The sequence below is a fragment of the Rhinatrema bivittatum genome, chromosome 7, assembly GCF_901001135.1.
Source record: "Rhinatrema bivittatum chromosome 7, aRhiBiv1.1, whole genome shotgun sequence".
NCBI classification, from domain to species: domain Eukaryota; kingdom Metazoa; phylum Chordata; class Amphibia; order Gymnophiona; family Rhinatrematidae; genus Rhinatrema; species Rhinatrema bivittatum.
In genome coordinates this window covers 89,701,935-89,717,506 of record NC_042621.1, presented here as the reverse complement: position 1 = coordinate 89,717,506, position 15,572 = coordinate 89,701,935, and the positions used below count along the sequence as shown (strand labels likewise).

At 38.1% G+C, this 15,572-nt stretch overlaps 1 protein-coding gene across 7 annotated transcripts in view; it reads right to left on the bottom strand.

The window, feature by feature from the left end:
- The window catches only part of PRMT7 (protein arginine methyltransferase 7), a 323,317-nt gene that overhangs the window by 143,372 nt on the left and 164,373 nt on the right, over positions 1–15,572 (bottom strand). For all 7 annotated transcript variants that reach the window (XR_003857729.1, XM_029608658.1, XM_029608659.1 and 4 more), the window contains 2 exons: positions 7,476–7,550; positions 1,564–1,724 (listed from right to left, as the gene is read on the bottom strand). Coding sequence is in view for 6 of the 7 variants with exons in the window: in XM_029608658.1 (XP_029464518.1) it covers positions 1,564–1,724; positions 7,476–7,550 (236 nt within the window). In the remaining variant the exon portion in view is untranslated. The remainder of the gene's footprint in view (positions 1–1,563; positions 1,725–7,475; positions 7,551–15,572) is intronic.

Below are 15,572 nucleotides of genomic sequence, written 5' to 3'. Positions count from 1 at the left end.
CCTTTTTTAAACCCAGCTATGCTAAGTGCCTCAACCACATCCTCTGGCAATGAATTCCAGAGCTTAATTGTGCTTTGAGTAAAAAATAGTTTTCTCTGATTTGTTTTAAATGAGCTATTTGCTAACTTCATGGAGTGCCCCCATAGTCCTTATATTATCTGAAAGAGTAAATAACCAATTCACATTTACCCATGTCTATATATGTTCTGATTTTGTTCTTTAGAACAGTTTCCACGATTTTTCCCAGCACTGAAATCAGACTGACTGGTCTATAGTTTCCCAGATGAGCCCTTTTTAAAAATCGAGGTTATACTGGTCACTCTCCATTCTTCATGTACAATGGACAGTTTTAATGATAGGTTACAAATTACTAGTAATAGATCGGAAATTTAATTTTTTTAGTTCTTTCAGAACCCTGGAGTATATACCATCTGGTTTGGGCAATTTGCTACTCTTCAGTTTGTTAATCTGGTCTACTACATCTTCCAGGTTCACCATGATTTGGTTCAATTCATCTGAATCATCATCCTTGAAAACTGTTTCTAGACAGGGTATCTCCCACAGAAATCAGTCTCCATTTGGATGAATCTTTGAAACTGAGCCCACAGATAGATAGGATTGATATTTCACTGAAAGAGATGGGTTATAATCTTAGGTACAAATCTTGATCATAGTCAAATCTCAGCACTGACATGTTCTATTTTATTTTAGATGAGATTTATTCATAGATTGAAGCCCTTTTCAGACAAAGCATATTTTGTAACTTTTTGGGTGCATGCATTGTTTTATCATGATTGGATTACTGTATTAGTTTATATTCAGGACAGTCTGTTACATCTCTAAAATGGCTTCAGCTATTAAAAAACACTGTTGCTAAACTGATCTTTGGCTAAATATGATCAATTGACCCTCTTATTGAAGGAATTAAACTGGCTTCCAGCTGGGATTAGGATTGTTTAAGATCCTATGCTGAATAGGGACAGTCCCAATATTTGGCAAATGTAGTGATATCTTTTAATGCAGTCTTAGTTCTCTCAGCAAGAATTACAAAAAAATATTTCTGCTGTTACAGCTGAGACAAACAAACTAGACAATTCGTGTTTGCTAATCAGGCACTTGTATTATGGAATTCACTTCCTAGTATAAGATTTTGGTTTTAGTATGTATTATTTATTCTACACAAAACTGCTTGATCTAATATGTGATGTTATATTCCATTTTACTTGCTTTATATTTTATTGACTGTAAATTGCTATAATTGGTTAAGAATATTGGTATATCAAATTTAATAAACATGAAACATTAATCTAAGTAAATATTTCTTTATAGAAAGAGTGGTGAATGAATGGAAAAAACTTCCAGTGGAGGTGGAGAAGACAAGTACGATATTTGAATTAAAAAAATCATAGGACAAGCACATGGGATCTCTGAGGGAGTGGTAGTGATTGTAGAATTGAGCAGTTGGTGAGGATGGGCAGACAAGAAAGGCTGTATGATCTTTTTCTGCCATCACATTTCCAAAAACTATTCATTGAGCAATGTCTTTTGAACGACAGCACTTACCTAATCAGTTTCAATGAGCCTTCAGTACTAAGCACTTGTTCTGGCACAACCTGTCTGAAGTCAAAAGTCATAACCTTTTCAGGGTCGGACAGTGATCTGCAAGGATATTCCCACAGTGGATGAGGCTCTGCCTCCTGGGACTCCCGAAAGTTCAAGGAATGCTGGGAATGAGAAAAAAAAAGGAAAAAACTACATATTAGCAAACTTAACCCTATTGTGTTTGTTGTGCGCTCAAAGGGAGATAGGTGATATATGGAAGTTGGGTAAACTGTGTGGTATGCACTAGTGCATGAACTCCGGTATATAAAAGCCTTTAAATAAAATAAAATAAATAAATAAACTGGATGGATTTCTTCTTTGCCATCATATTCAGTTCCTGTGGAGCAAAGTCTCTCCATTTCACAGCTGACACTCTTCTGAGCTGGAATCACAAGAGCTTGAAGACCAATGCTATTCTTCTGCCAGTTTCTCACTGGCAACACTTTCTGCTTCTCTTGTTGTGCAGTACATAGTGACAGAATAACGCATTGTTGCTACCAGCGCCTCCAGATTTCAGCAGCAGATTTTTCAGATTCAGTGGCAAGTTAGCAAATTCTGTGGCAGATTTTTGAAAATTATGTGGTAAATTTGCACAATCTTGCATAAAGATTCACATCTCTGATTATGCAAAGTCATTTTTCAAAGCCATGCATGTTATTTATAAACAATATTTAAACTATATACAAATAAATTTATCAAATACAAAAAGCAATAATTTATCAGGTTAAGACACATATAGGTAAATTTTCAAAAGACTTACGCATGTTAATGTAACATACTATTGAAGCAATTTTCAAAAGTGATTTACCTGCACTATGTGCTCTTAACATAGGTAAATTCTATTTACAATTCAATGGCATATACTATAACAATTTTCTAAAGCCCACTTACAAGGATAATGTGCATTTACACATGTAAAACCCAGTTTTAAGCATGTAAATGCTTAACTATGAAATGTCACTTTGTTTTGAATTGAAATAGTGCAATCATCCTTTTTCAATTTTCTTGAGAAAGTCCTTGTCGTCTTTCAGCCTTTATGAGCTTATGAATACTAAAAATGCCCTCACATCAGCAGTTTGCCATGCTATTACATAAAAAAAATCTATGTGCATATACTGGGCACATAGTAACAGACACAAAAAAGGATGAATTAACACAAGATTGTTATTGTTCATTATTTATTTATGACCATAGGATATTCTGCCTTTTCCCAAAATTGGTCTCAAGGAGGATTACAATACATGTATTGTACAAAGGCAATAGAAAGGTTTACAGTCAAATCAGAATGCCCTCTCTGCCATCTGTGAGACGCCAGCAGTTGCAAACATCCAATAAACATATCCAGGTCTTTAATTCTAGAGTATAGGTGACCACATATACAGGCGCATGAACCTTTGCATAAAGATGAAATTCTTCTAAAGGGACATCACTCTATCCAGCAATTATATCAAAATCATCTTTGGTTTGATTTATGAGATCTTTAAGGGATCAAACATTCTGACTGCTTTGTCTGTAAACTGGTTGAATGGAAGGCGGAAAAGGGTAGTAATAAATGGAGTTCACCTTGAGGAGAGGGACATTACTAGTGGTGTGGCATAGGGATCAGTCCTTGGACCAGTTCTTTCAACATTTTCATGAGTGACATTGCAGAAGGATTATCAGAAAAGGGTTTTGGGGTCTTTTTTGCTAAAATCTGCAACAGGGTAGGAAAGTGTGGAAAACATGAGGAGGGATCTAGCAAAGCTTGAGGAATGTTCTAGCGTCAGACATCTAAGATTTAATGCTAAAAATTTCAGTTATGAATTTAGGATGAAAAAAAACAAGGAAGAGTTGCAATATAGGGAGTGAAATTCTTCTAAGCATGAAGAAGATCGCAATCTGGGGGCGATCATATCTGGTGATCTTAAGGTGGCCAACAGGTGATGGCAAATGCTTTTCTACTTTTCAACCGCGATTGTTTCTACTTATAAGACTTGTTCTACTTATAATGCTATTTGTTATCTGACGATTTGTTTCAATGTAACGCCACAGCTGCGATTGTTCAGTTTCAATGGAAACCGATATGATTTGATATCTTCTTTCAAGAATGTCGGTATATAAAAATTCCAAATAAATAAATAAATAAATAAATGCCAGATAGATGCTTAGGTGAATCATGAGAGGATTGGTCAGAAGAAAAAAGGAGGTGATAGGACCTCTGTATAAGTCCCTGGTGAAAACTCCTTTGGAATACCATATACAGTTCTGGAAACTGCATCTTCAAAAGGATATAAACCACTGGAGTTGGTCCAGGGGGTGGCTACTAAAATGATCATTCTAAAGTATATGGGAACAGACTCAAAGATCTAAACATCTACACACTAGAGGAAAGGCAGGATAAAGAAGATATGATAGAAACATTTAAATACCTCCAAGGTAGTCTGTGGCTTCCATCAGTGCCACTCTTTGACAAACCCACTTTGATATCTTTCAGTGAGGTACTGATAGATTCTATTCCATTGTTTCTTTTTGCTGGGATGAGTTTATCAGCGGTATTAGACAGTTACTTCGTGCTCAAAGCCACCTTGTAGGCATATGGTATTTTTGAGAGCCATATCATATTGGACCTCCTCCTGTAAGCTGCCTCTATGGTATAATCCCTTATTCAAAGTTGACAACAATTCAATTCTCTGGAAACCATTGTTTAATTGAGGCATTTGGAACCTGGGCCATGTCTCAAAAGATGGGAAGTTAAAATTCTTTGAAGATTTACATTAAGTCCTTGGTCTCCCTAGCACACAAGTCTTTTCTTGGCTGCAGTTATGACATAGCATTATAGCTAATAAAGTGAATTTATCTGTCTCATAACTAGATCTTAAAATTGAAAAATTATGTGAGAATATTCTCCCTAGTTCTAAGCAAACTTATGATAACCTCTCTGGCCTCTGGTTTAGTAAGGACAGAGAATCGGGGAATGAGATTTTGATATTCCATTTGTGTTAGAGGTTTGGCCTGCATTGAGACAGACTGACCATAATTTCTGCCTCTGCATCAGTCACTCAGTCACTTTATTTTATCGCACATGGAGCAGTATGGACACCTGTCATGGTTGGGAAAATTAAATATAATGAAACATCCTGTTGCTGGTCTTATTCCACAGAGCTTAGTCCTCTTTCACATATGCTTTATTTTTGTCCCAATGTCTGCGCCTTCTGGTCCCAAGTATGGCAACGAGTCCGCAAAAGTTTGAGTATTTGAGTAGAATTGATTTACAAACTTATAATTTTAAAATCTCTTGCACTTCAGGTTGATCTATCCTTCCCAGAAAGGAAACTGTTGTATATTTTTTGTCTTTTGTGAAAAAACTAGTATTGACTAATTGGTAGAATAATTCCAATTACTGAATATGACTTGAATATGTGGTGGAATTACCATTTGAACCTTTTCCAAATATAAGATGGTTGTTGCCCATAAGAAGGGTTCGCTAACATCTTCTCAAAAAAAATATGGAACCCAGTGCACAGTCTCTCTGTGTAAATTGGATTCCCAGGTACATGTACTTTGAGGCATACTTATGTTTATCTGTTTTTATGTTTGCTGGTTGTTTGTGTAAAGTTTATATACAAAATAAAGAGTTTTGAAAAATAAATACCTCCAAGATTTCCATGCACAGAAGTGACACAGTAACATAGTAAATGGTGGCCCATAAAAACCAAATGGTCCATTTAGTTTGCCCAGCAAGTTGCTTACGGTAGTAACTGCCGCTCTGTGCAGCTTACCCCCCCTGCCTTCTGTTACGGGTGGTAAGTAACTGTCACTCTGTGAGGTCACCCCACTACAGAAGTGTTACACCTAAAGTTAACCCAGGTTACCCCATTTCTTCATGGCCATCCGCTAGCCTGTAGAGATCTGCAGTTTGTACCACATGCCTTTCTGAATTCCACTATTCTTGTTTTTACCATCTCTTCCAGGAGGGAATTCCATGCATCTATCACCCTTCTCTGTAAAGAAATATTTCCTATTTGTTCTGAATTATGTCCCCTATAGCTTCATATCACAACTCCTAGTTCTGCAGTTTCCTTTCCAGTGAAAAAAGGTTTGTTTATACATTATTAACACCTTTTAGGGATTTGAAGGTCTGTATCTGATCTCCCCTGCATTTCCTCTCCTCCAGTGTATTATATATTTAGATTCTTCAGTCTCATTCCATATGGATTTTGTTGCAGACCCCACACCATGGTCACCTTTCTCTGGACCACGTCCATCATTGGCCTTATCCTTTTTTGAGATACGGTCTCGAGAACTGAATACAGTACTCCAGGTGAGGCCTCACCAAAGACCTGTACAAGGGCAGTATCACCTCCTTTTTCCTGCTGGTTATTCCCCTCTCTATGCAGCCCAACATCCTTCTGGATTTCGCCATCACCTTGTTACATTGTTTTGTTTTCAGATTGCCAGACACTAACACTTGAAGGTCCCTCTCACGTTCTCTGCACAATCTTTTACCCCCTATCTCATACAGTTCTTTTGAATTACTGCACCCCAAATGCATGACTCTGCACTTCCTGGCACTGAATCCCAGCTGTCAAACTTTCAACTACTCTTTCACCTTTCTTGAATCATTTCTCACTCTAGGTGTAACCTAGTGGTTACAGCAGCAGGTTTCAAACCAGGGATACCAGGGTTCAAATCCCACTGCCACTCCTTGTGACCTTGGGCAAATCGCATAAAAGGGGGCATGGCTAGGCTAATTTCCCTGCTCCCGTATCGCACAGGTACTTTCCAGAAGGTGTGATAAATGTATCGCCCCTGCGCTGATTTTTGCTTTGCACACTGATTAATCCACCGTGGAGACGTTACAGCGAAAAGGTTTTATTGCACATGCCGTTCAGAAAGAGAGAGAGCGAAACTCTGTAGAGACCAATATGTCACTTTATTATTTATTCCACTGTAAGAGGGGGCACTTAACTCAGTGTGGGAGGTGTGAACGGCAAAGTTGACATCGTTGAAGATTTTCTGTTTGAATCAATGAAAGGTACAAGAGGAGTTGATTTGTAGAGCTAGGTAGAGAGCGCACTGTACAAATCAACTCTTCTTGTACTTTTCATTGATTCAAACAGCAGAACATCTTCAGTGATGTCAACTTTGCTGTTCGTACCTCCTACTGTGTATGTAAAACCGCCCCCCCCAAACCTACTCCATTTCCCAAACTGAGTTAAAAGTGCCCCCTCTTAACAGTGGTATAAACAGTAACGTGACATATTGGTCTCTACAGAAGCTCTCTCCGTCTCTCCCTCTATTTATCACGTGTGTTAAGGCCTTGAAGAGTGAAATGATAACTGACCCTGTTAGATTGTAAGCCCTCTGGGGATAGGGAAATATCTATAGTATGTGAACATAATCAGCTTTGAAATGTTGAAAAGCAGAATATAAATCAGTCAAATTAAATAAATAGTACACCTTATTACATTGGCCTATTTGATAGCAAACACTAAAACCATTAGAGTTTGTGAAACTGCATTAGGTCTCCATGCAACACATACTAAAAATTCTGCTCTAGAAAGTATACTTTAGTACTTGCCATATGAAATGCATTTCCACAAATAAACTGAATATCTGAGCTGAAAATATTTATTTATTTATTTATTTTTATTTTTTTCTATACCGACATTCTTGTAAAATATACAAATCATATCAGTTTACAGTATAACGTTAACAATCGCTCGGAGGCGGTACAAGGAACATAGGTTACAGATAACAAAGAAAACGGTCCAAAACTACTCAAAACATAATGTAAAATAAAACATAATAAATAAATATTATATAATTATATATTAGAATATATAAATATTCTAAATATTTCATTTGGAAAATGTGGAGACAATCTCGCTTACCTTAATCATTTCATCCATTGCACTAACATCAAAGCCTTCGCAGGTGCCGCATGGACTGCGAATCCGCCACAGGTCCTGAGAGACAGCAAAGAATCAAATTAGACCAGTCGTCCAATACAGTCAGACATGCAGAGCTGACAGCAGAGGTTGAGGAAGGAAGGTGTGTCAGTTCTTACATTTAGCATCAGCACGTCCAGCAGGAACGTTTATGGTCTTTTATTTAGAGCCTAGTTCATGTAATTTACTAAGAAACACAAAAGAGCATTTTGAAGGATGTTTTAGAATACCTCAATATCCTTGCTAAATAAGCAGCATATGCTTATAAATAGTAGCACTGCACCGAAGAATGACAATTTGCTCTCAAGCCTTGTTGTCAAGCCACAGATGCTAACTGGCAAAGTCTCTTTCTATTTTTGCCACTGGGTTCTGGCATTGCTACTCTGCCCATGTTGAGCAGAGTAAGCAGGAGGAGATGCAGTGATTTAGCACTCAGAATGGGATTTAGATTTCTTGGAATCAATATCAGTATCTGTCACAGATTTGTTGTGTGACCTGAAGTAAATAGAGCTGCAAGACTTACTCAACTGTAATTCACTAGGAATAAGATTACTGGACAAAAAAAAAAATTCTTCATGGTAGCATGTGGTCTGCAGCCAGCCACTAAGGAGATGGCTACAAGCCAATCCATGCTGCATTCAGACATATTCTTGGAAAATTAGTTGCCTCTTCCCAAAGATGATGCAGTATTTAATAAAAATGGATTAATAGCGTCATAATTAAAGATTTTGTACTTCTATGAGCCCTGCATTAATTTTGGTACCTTCGGGCCCCTTTATTCCACTTGTCCCCATGGGACAAAAGTTCTAAAATTATAGTTGACTATTTCAGAAAGAAGATATAAATCTCGATTTACCAGCATATTTATTTAAAAGTTTTTATATACCGCACTAGGGGTAGTTACCTATCCATCTTAGCGGTTTACATCGTAAAACATACATAATATTTAACATACAATAAAATTACTATAAAATTACAAACTTTACATTCACTTCCAACTGGATATCAAATAATGCTATAGGGTTTGGAAACAGAGTTGTTATATTCATTCTGATATGTTATAGGCACAAGTAAATAAGTATGTTTTTAGAGCTTTTTTAAAGTCATTGCGGTTTTCTGTTAGGCGAATATACTCCGGAATAGAGTTCCACAGTGTAGGACCTGCAATTGAAAATGCTCGTTTTCTGGTTAGAGCTAAACTTGCAACTTTTACTGTGGGTATTTCCAACATGCATTTGTTCATAGATCTGAGTTGTCTGTTTGGTTTATATAATCTCAATAGTGAGCAGAGCCAGATTGAATTGGGGTTGTATAGCAGGTTGTGAATTGTGGTCAGAATTTTGTAAGAAATCCGGAATGGCATTGGAAGCCAATGCAAATGATATAATAGCGGTGTGATGTGATCTCTGCGTGAGGCATTACATAGCATTCTGGCAGTTGCATTTTGCACCAGTTGTAGCGGTTGTATTGATGATTGAGGTAAACCGAGATATAGCGCATTACAGTAGTCTAATGTAGTCAATATCAGAGATTGAGTCACAAGGTGAAAATCATTTGGTAACAGTAATAGTTTTATTTTTTTCAACATAGATATTTTAAAGAATGATTTTTTCACTATTTCAGATATATTTTTAGTTAGTGATAACCGGGAATCTATAATTACTCCTAAGTTTTTTGCATATGGTTTGATCAAAATATTTTGTTTTTCAAATGTAAAGAACTGTGGTGGTTGATATGGTGAGTCAGGTATTGTTGATAGTAACTACTTAAAGCAGGAGTGCCTTGGTGTCTCAAAGACATTCTTCTCCTTCCTAGCCACCCCAACGTGTTCAAAAGTCCTTCCTCACCCTCAGAATAAGTTTGCTATATTTTATACCACTTATTTTTGTCCATTTTATTATCTTTGCCAATCCAATTAAGTTCTGAGACTGCCATGTTTCTTTGTTTCTGCTCAGCACATCTGTAATAGCCATTTATTTGTTCACCGCCTTGATCTTTTGGAGAGTAAGGTGTATAAATATTTATCAATCAATAAATAACATTTTAAAAAAATAATCATAACCAGCTCTCTGCCTCTGTTTCCTTCCTCCAGGAAAGTTCTTATACTTTAAATGCTTCTGAAAATAAGAAACCTTTTAAATGCTTCCTAAAAAGCACAAATATCATTTTCAGATTTTAAGTACTCAAACAAAACATGCTCCTGCAGTGGAGAACATTCTATTCCGGGATTCCTCCAACCTAATCTTTTTTACCAAAGGAATTACTCATAAGCTCAAATCAGCAGAATCTAAGTTTCTGGTTAGCCCACATTAATTTGGAGCTTCATACGTATTTTAAAAATCAGAGTAAATACTTAAATTTTATATGCCAACTGATTGGTAACCAATATAATCTAGAGAACACAGGAGTAATATGGTCACTCATCTGTGTGCCATAATGATTCTAGCAGCTGTATTCTATACTATTTGAAGAGCTGCTATTGTTGACTTCAGAAGACCTAAATACAAACAACTGCAATAATCAACTGTAGAGGTAACTATCAAATGCATCACAACTTTTAGATCATTCATAGTTAGAAATAGTTTGAACTTATGTAATATTCACAACTTAAAAATATAAGATTTGCAATAATAGCTACACCACATTTCCACAAGCAGCAGCACTGTTAAATTAGAGTCAACCAGAAATGTCCAGGGCTTTACATTAACAGGCAATTGATACAACATCAATAGGATTATGAAATGATCAACTTCTATATATAGCAGATAGGCTTATAGCTCAACAAATGTTAAGAAAACACACTTGTAAAAAAAAAGTTCAAGTTTTCTTGCTAGGTAGTAAGACAGCTGCAAAAGTGCTTTAAGACAAAATAGAATCTTGCCTTCACTAGATTCTATGCATAATAAATCAAATATACCAAGGCAATACAATTCTAATATAGCAGAGCCTCAATGTTAGCCATGCACCTTGCATTATGTTTTGCCTAGCAGTTTTCTCTTGCTCTTTTCGTCTTCCCTCATAATCTGAAATGGCCTCCTTTTGAGCTATGGTATCATAAGCCTTCATTCACAACTACCTGGGTTTTTCTCCTATTTTTGTAACACATTTCCAAGTTGGCTCAGCCATCTCATGATAGTCCTTAGATAGGGACCCCCTGCTTTGGAACTCTCTATCTCCCTGACATTGCGCAGATTTAAAGTACTTAAAATTTAGGAAGACATGTGGAGCCCCATAGTTTGCTGGAGATGGGACCGGGAGAAGAACTTCGGACCCACACTGCAGATACCATCGCAGGTAACACTCACCGCTTGGAAACACAATGGGATTTGGGTGAAACCCGGTCGGAATCTTCTGCAGTTAAAGTTAATTTAGGACTGCCTGAGGATATTACTTCGGGGAAAGTATGGTACGCTCTTAAAGCCATTGATTCAGCTTTAAAATCGATTGCTCAGTCTATTACAGAGGTTAAGCAGCAAACCAAAGAAAATAATACAATGATTGGAATAAATAATGTGAAAATTCAGCAACATGAGGAAAGATTGCAAAAGATGGAGTCTCTACAGCATAATTTTGCTAAGTCAGAAATAATGGCAAAAAGAAGAATTGAAAGAGTGGAGAACAATTTAAGGATGCTGAATTTACGTGTGATAAACTTTCCAGTGCTTAGATTGATTTCCCCAGTTGAATTATTTAAAACATATTTGAAAGAGGTATTAAAAATACCAGATACTGCTTTACCGGTTTGCACTATTTATTTATTTATTTATTGGTTTTTATATACCGCCGCTCATCAGAGATATCACGTCGGTGTACAGAGAACGAAAATCCGCAATTGCGTTGTACATAAAACAGTGTGAAAACAACTGAGAAACTATACATTAAAACAGTTAAATGCATTAACAAAAAACAGGTTATAAAGATATATATAGATATATAAAGATAATATTATATGGATTAGTTGTAACAGTACAATTTATTATAGTATCAAGGGAGAATTGTAGGGGGGGGAAAGGAGTGAAGAGGTATAAGTTTAAATAGGGGAAAAAAGAGAAAAAGGTAAAGGAGGAAAGGATTATATACATGTAAGGCTGTTAAATACAGCAAGTTCTAGAGCCTATTACCTTCCACAAGCTGTTTCAGAAGTTGAAGGAGAAGACAGACCTTCTATGGATATTTCTGAGATATTAGAGTTATCGCTGGAAGCAGAGGTCAAAGAAAGGAAAGGAAAGTGATTTTGATAACTTTTGCGTTTATTTCTGACCGTAACTATGTTTTAAAAATGTTTCTGAGAAACAGATTGGCTTTATTTTATGGAGCCAAAATCTGGATCTATCCTGATGTGATCAAGGAAACGCAGCAGCGCAGGAAAGATTTTCTAGCTATGAAGCAAAGGGTTATCGATTTGGGTGCCTGTTATGTATTAAAATTTCCCTGTAAATGCTGTGTCAGGTATCAAGAGAATAATTACGTTTTCTTTGACCCTAAACAACTGCAGGATTTCCTATTAGGTCATTCCCAAGAAGTTCCCAAAGTGTGATTGACTAGTAATTAATGGTAGCTTACCTATCTATATGCAGTATATAGTACTATATATCTAGATTTTCATTCTGTAATTTTTCTTGCCCCAGAATTTCCTATATTTAGGTACATTAATCTGGATAGATTTTCTAGCTTTATGTTATATTTTACTTTATCCTGGTTGGATGATATATAATGTGTATACCAGAAAATGTACTGAATTCTATTATAAGTGATTCTTGTAAGATTTTGAAATTTGAAAATTAAAAATTAAAAAATAAAAAAAAATTTAGGAAGGCAGTAAAAGCTGGGTTCTTCTCCTAAGCGTACACTGACTTTTACTAATAATAGCACAGCTGTAGTGGCATGAAGACAGGATAGTTTATTTCCTTTTAAATTTAGCAAACGTTATATGGGTACAGCTCTCAGTCTATTTATTAGTTATTTTAGTACAATCTATTGTTTGTTCAATTTCAATGTTATTCTCGTACATTACTTTGTGACCCATGACTGTCTATATTTTTATGATTTAGCATTGTTTTATGATTTTATTACATATGTTTTATTTGTACCACTGCCTGGAAAAGAGACAACTGAGTGGGAATATGATAGAGGTCTATAAAATCATGAGTGGAATATAATGGGTAAATGTGAATCTTTTATTTACTCCTTAAAAAAAAAATTCCAAAACTAGGGGAAAATTAAAGTCCTCTTACTGTCCTCTTTATCTATGTTCAATGGGATTACTAATTTTGAGTAAAGATCATTTCCTGCAACCCATCACTGAGATAATCTATAGATCACTAAATGAAGGAATTTTTCCTGAGGCTTATAAAAAAGCCATTGTGCATCTGGTTTTAAAACGTGGGCCACTTCCAAAGGACGCCTGAACAAGATACAGGCCTATTTCCAATCTGCCATCAATCACTAAAATTCTAGAAAAGGTGGTGCTTCATCACTTAACAGAATTTCTGAATGGGCATAATATTCTAAACTTATATCAAAGCAGATTTCGAAAAAAGCAGTTATAGCTGGGTTTTTTTAGATATTAGTACCACATTCGAAAGTTAATCATCACCGATTGTTATTGCGGTTGCAGGAAATTGGTATAAACAGTAAAGTTCTTTCATGGTTTTCTTCTTACTTATCATCAAGGAAGTTTCAAGATAAAAGCAACCAGCATGAGGGGGGGGGGGGGGGGGGTTGCTAGTGAGTAAGCACCGTTAAAGATGGCAGCTTGATTTTCAAACTCCTCATTTCATGCTCTATTTTTATCGCTAAACTGTGTTTATTTTGAACATGATCCTTGAAGATTCTTTGCTAGCAACCCTGTGTAACCATGGCAAACTCGAAACCTGGGAAGATCGAAGCAGCATTTGCTCTCTCTTCTGGTACTAAGCGTACTAAACATGACCTGCCGAATCCAGAAATATCAGTGCCACTCAAAGCCACCTGCGCGATTAAATTAGATCTTACCAATCTTGCCAACACTATGGCGGCCTTCCACCCATGGGTAGAATCATTGGAAAAGAGGGTGGACCAATGTAAGGCCGGCCTCATAGAACTCCGTGCGGCAACATCCAAAATGGCGGACTTACAACGGGCCGAGGAGATCTTGCCAACAGAAATCGTATGAACAATCTCTGTATTTTAAGGGTGCCTAAGGCAAAGAAGGATCAGACATACTTCCTTTTCTGCAGCATTTGATCCTGGACTTACAATTTGAGCCTCCACTGGAACTAGAGAGGGCGCATTATATTCCACCGCGTCTGCTGCATCATAAAAAATAAGAACATAAGAACATGCCATACTGGGTCAGACCAAGGCTCCATCAAGCCCAGGTTCTTATGGCCTGGATTGGCCACGTTGGAAACAGGATGCTGGGCTTGATGGACCCTTGGTCTGACCCAGTATGGCATGTTCTTATGTTCTTATCCTGTCTCAAACAGTTGCCAATCCAGGCCATAAGAACCTGGCAAGTACCCAAAAACTAAGTCTATTCGATGTTACTGTTGCTAGATTAGCAGTGGCTATTTTCTAAGTCAATTTAATTAATAGCAGGTAATGGACTTCTCCTCCAAGAACTTATCCAATCCTTTTTAAAACCCAGCTACACTAACTGCACTAACCACATTCCCTGGCAACAAATTCCAGAGTTTAATTGTGCGTTGAGAGAAAAAGAACTTTCTCCTATTAGTTTTAAATGTGCCACATGCTAACTTCATGGCGTGCCCCCTAGTCTTTTTATTATCCGAAAGTGTAAATAACCGATTCACATCTACTCGTTCAAGACCTCTCATATCCCCCCTCAGCTGTCTCTTCTGCAAGCTGAACAGCCCTAACCTCTTCAGCCTTTCCTCATAGGGGAGCTGTTCCATCCCCTTTATCATTTTGGTTGCCCTTCTCTGTACCTTCTCCATTGTAGCTCTATATTTTTGGAGATGTGGCGACCAGAATTACCTGATGCCGGTGATTCTTAAGGTCTTATGATATCAGCAGGCCTTGATGATTCTTACAGCAGCACAGAGTAAGGTGCCGATCACCTATGAAGGCATTTGCTGTTTGTGCCCAACCTTTTGCTTACCACTGCCCAACATAAGAAACTGTTTCTTGCCATGCGCCCGAAGTTAAGAGAACTTGGGGCCCAGTTTGCCCTTATTGACCCCACACGGATGAGAGTTACTCATTGTAACAGTACCAAAACATTTGAATCGCCTGAAGCTTTATAGGCTTATCTTGATGGTCTTTCCCTTGTTATTGACATGGTTACCACCTGAACAGTTTGTGCATGACTGTTGCTTGTAGCAAGGGCCATCCTTCTACCTTCAGATGCATCTGATATAGCTGACTTGGTATCGCTATAGTCCAAGGTTTTCTACATGGTCTGCATTGAACATTTACTTGTTTATGGTTAATACTTAACTGGTTACTTGTTCACATAGGGGCAGATTTTAAATACTTGTGCGAGCGCGTACTTTATTTCGCGCAGCAGGCGCGAACAAAAGTACGCTGGATTTTATAAGATACGCGCGTAGCCGCGCGTATCTTATAAAATCCGGCGTCGGCGCGCGCAAGGGGGTGCACATTTGTGCAACTTGCGCACGCCGAGCCCAGCGCGCGCTGCCTTCGCCCTCCCCCCACCTTCCCCTCCCTTCCCCTACCTAACCCACCCCCCCGGCCCTATCTAAACCCCCCCCCTTAACTTTGCGCGCGTCGGCCGGCTGCCCCGCTCCGTGGTCCGGTCCCGGGGGCTGTTCCGGAGGCCGCGGCCACGCCCCCAGAACGCCCCTGGGCCGAAACCACGCCCACGTCACTGCCCCCGAAACGCCTCGCCCTGCCCCCTAAACGCCGCGTCATCCCGCCACGCCCCCAACAGGAAGCCCCGGGACTTACGCGCGTCCCAGGGCTCTGCGCGCGCCGGCTGCCTATGCAAAATAGGCGCGCCGGCGCACGCAGGGGTTTTAAAATCCGCCCCATATTTCATAGTTCTTCCTTTTGGCTGGTGTTCTTATGATGGTGAAT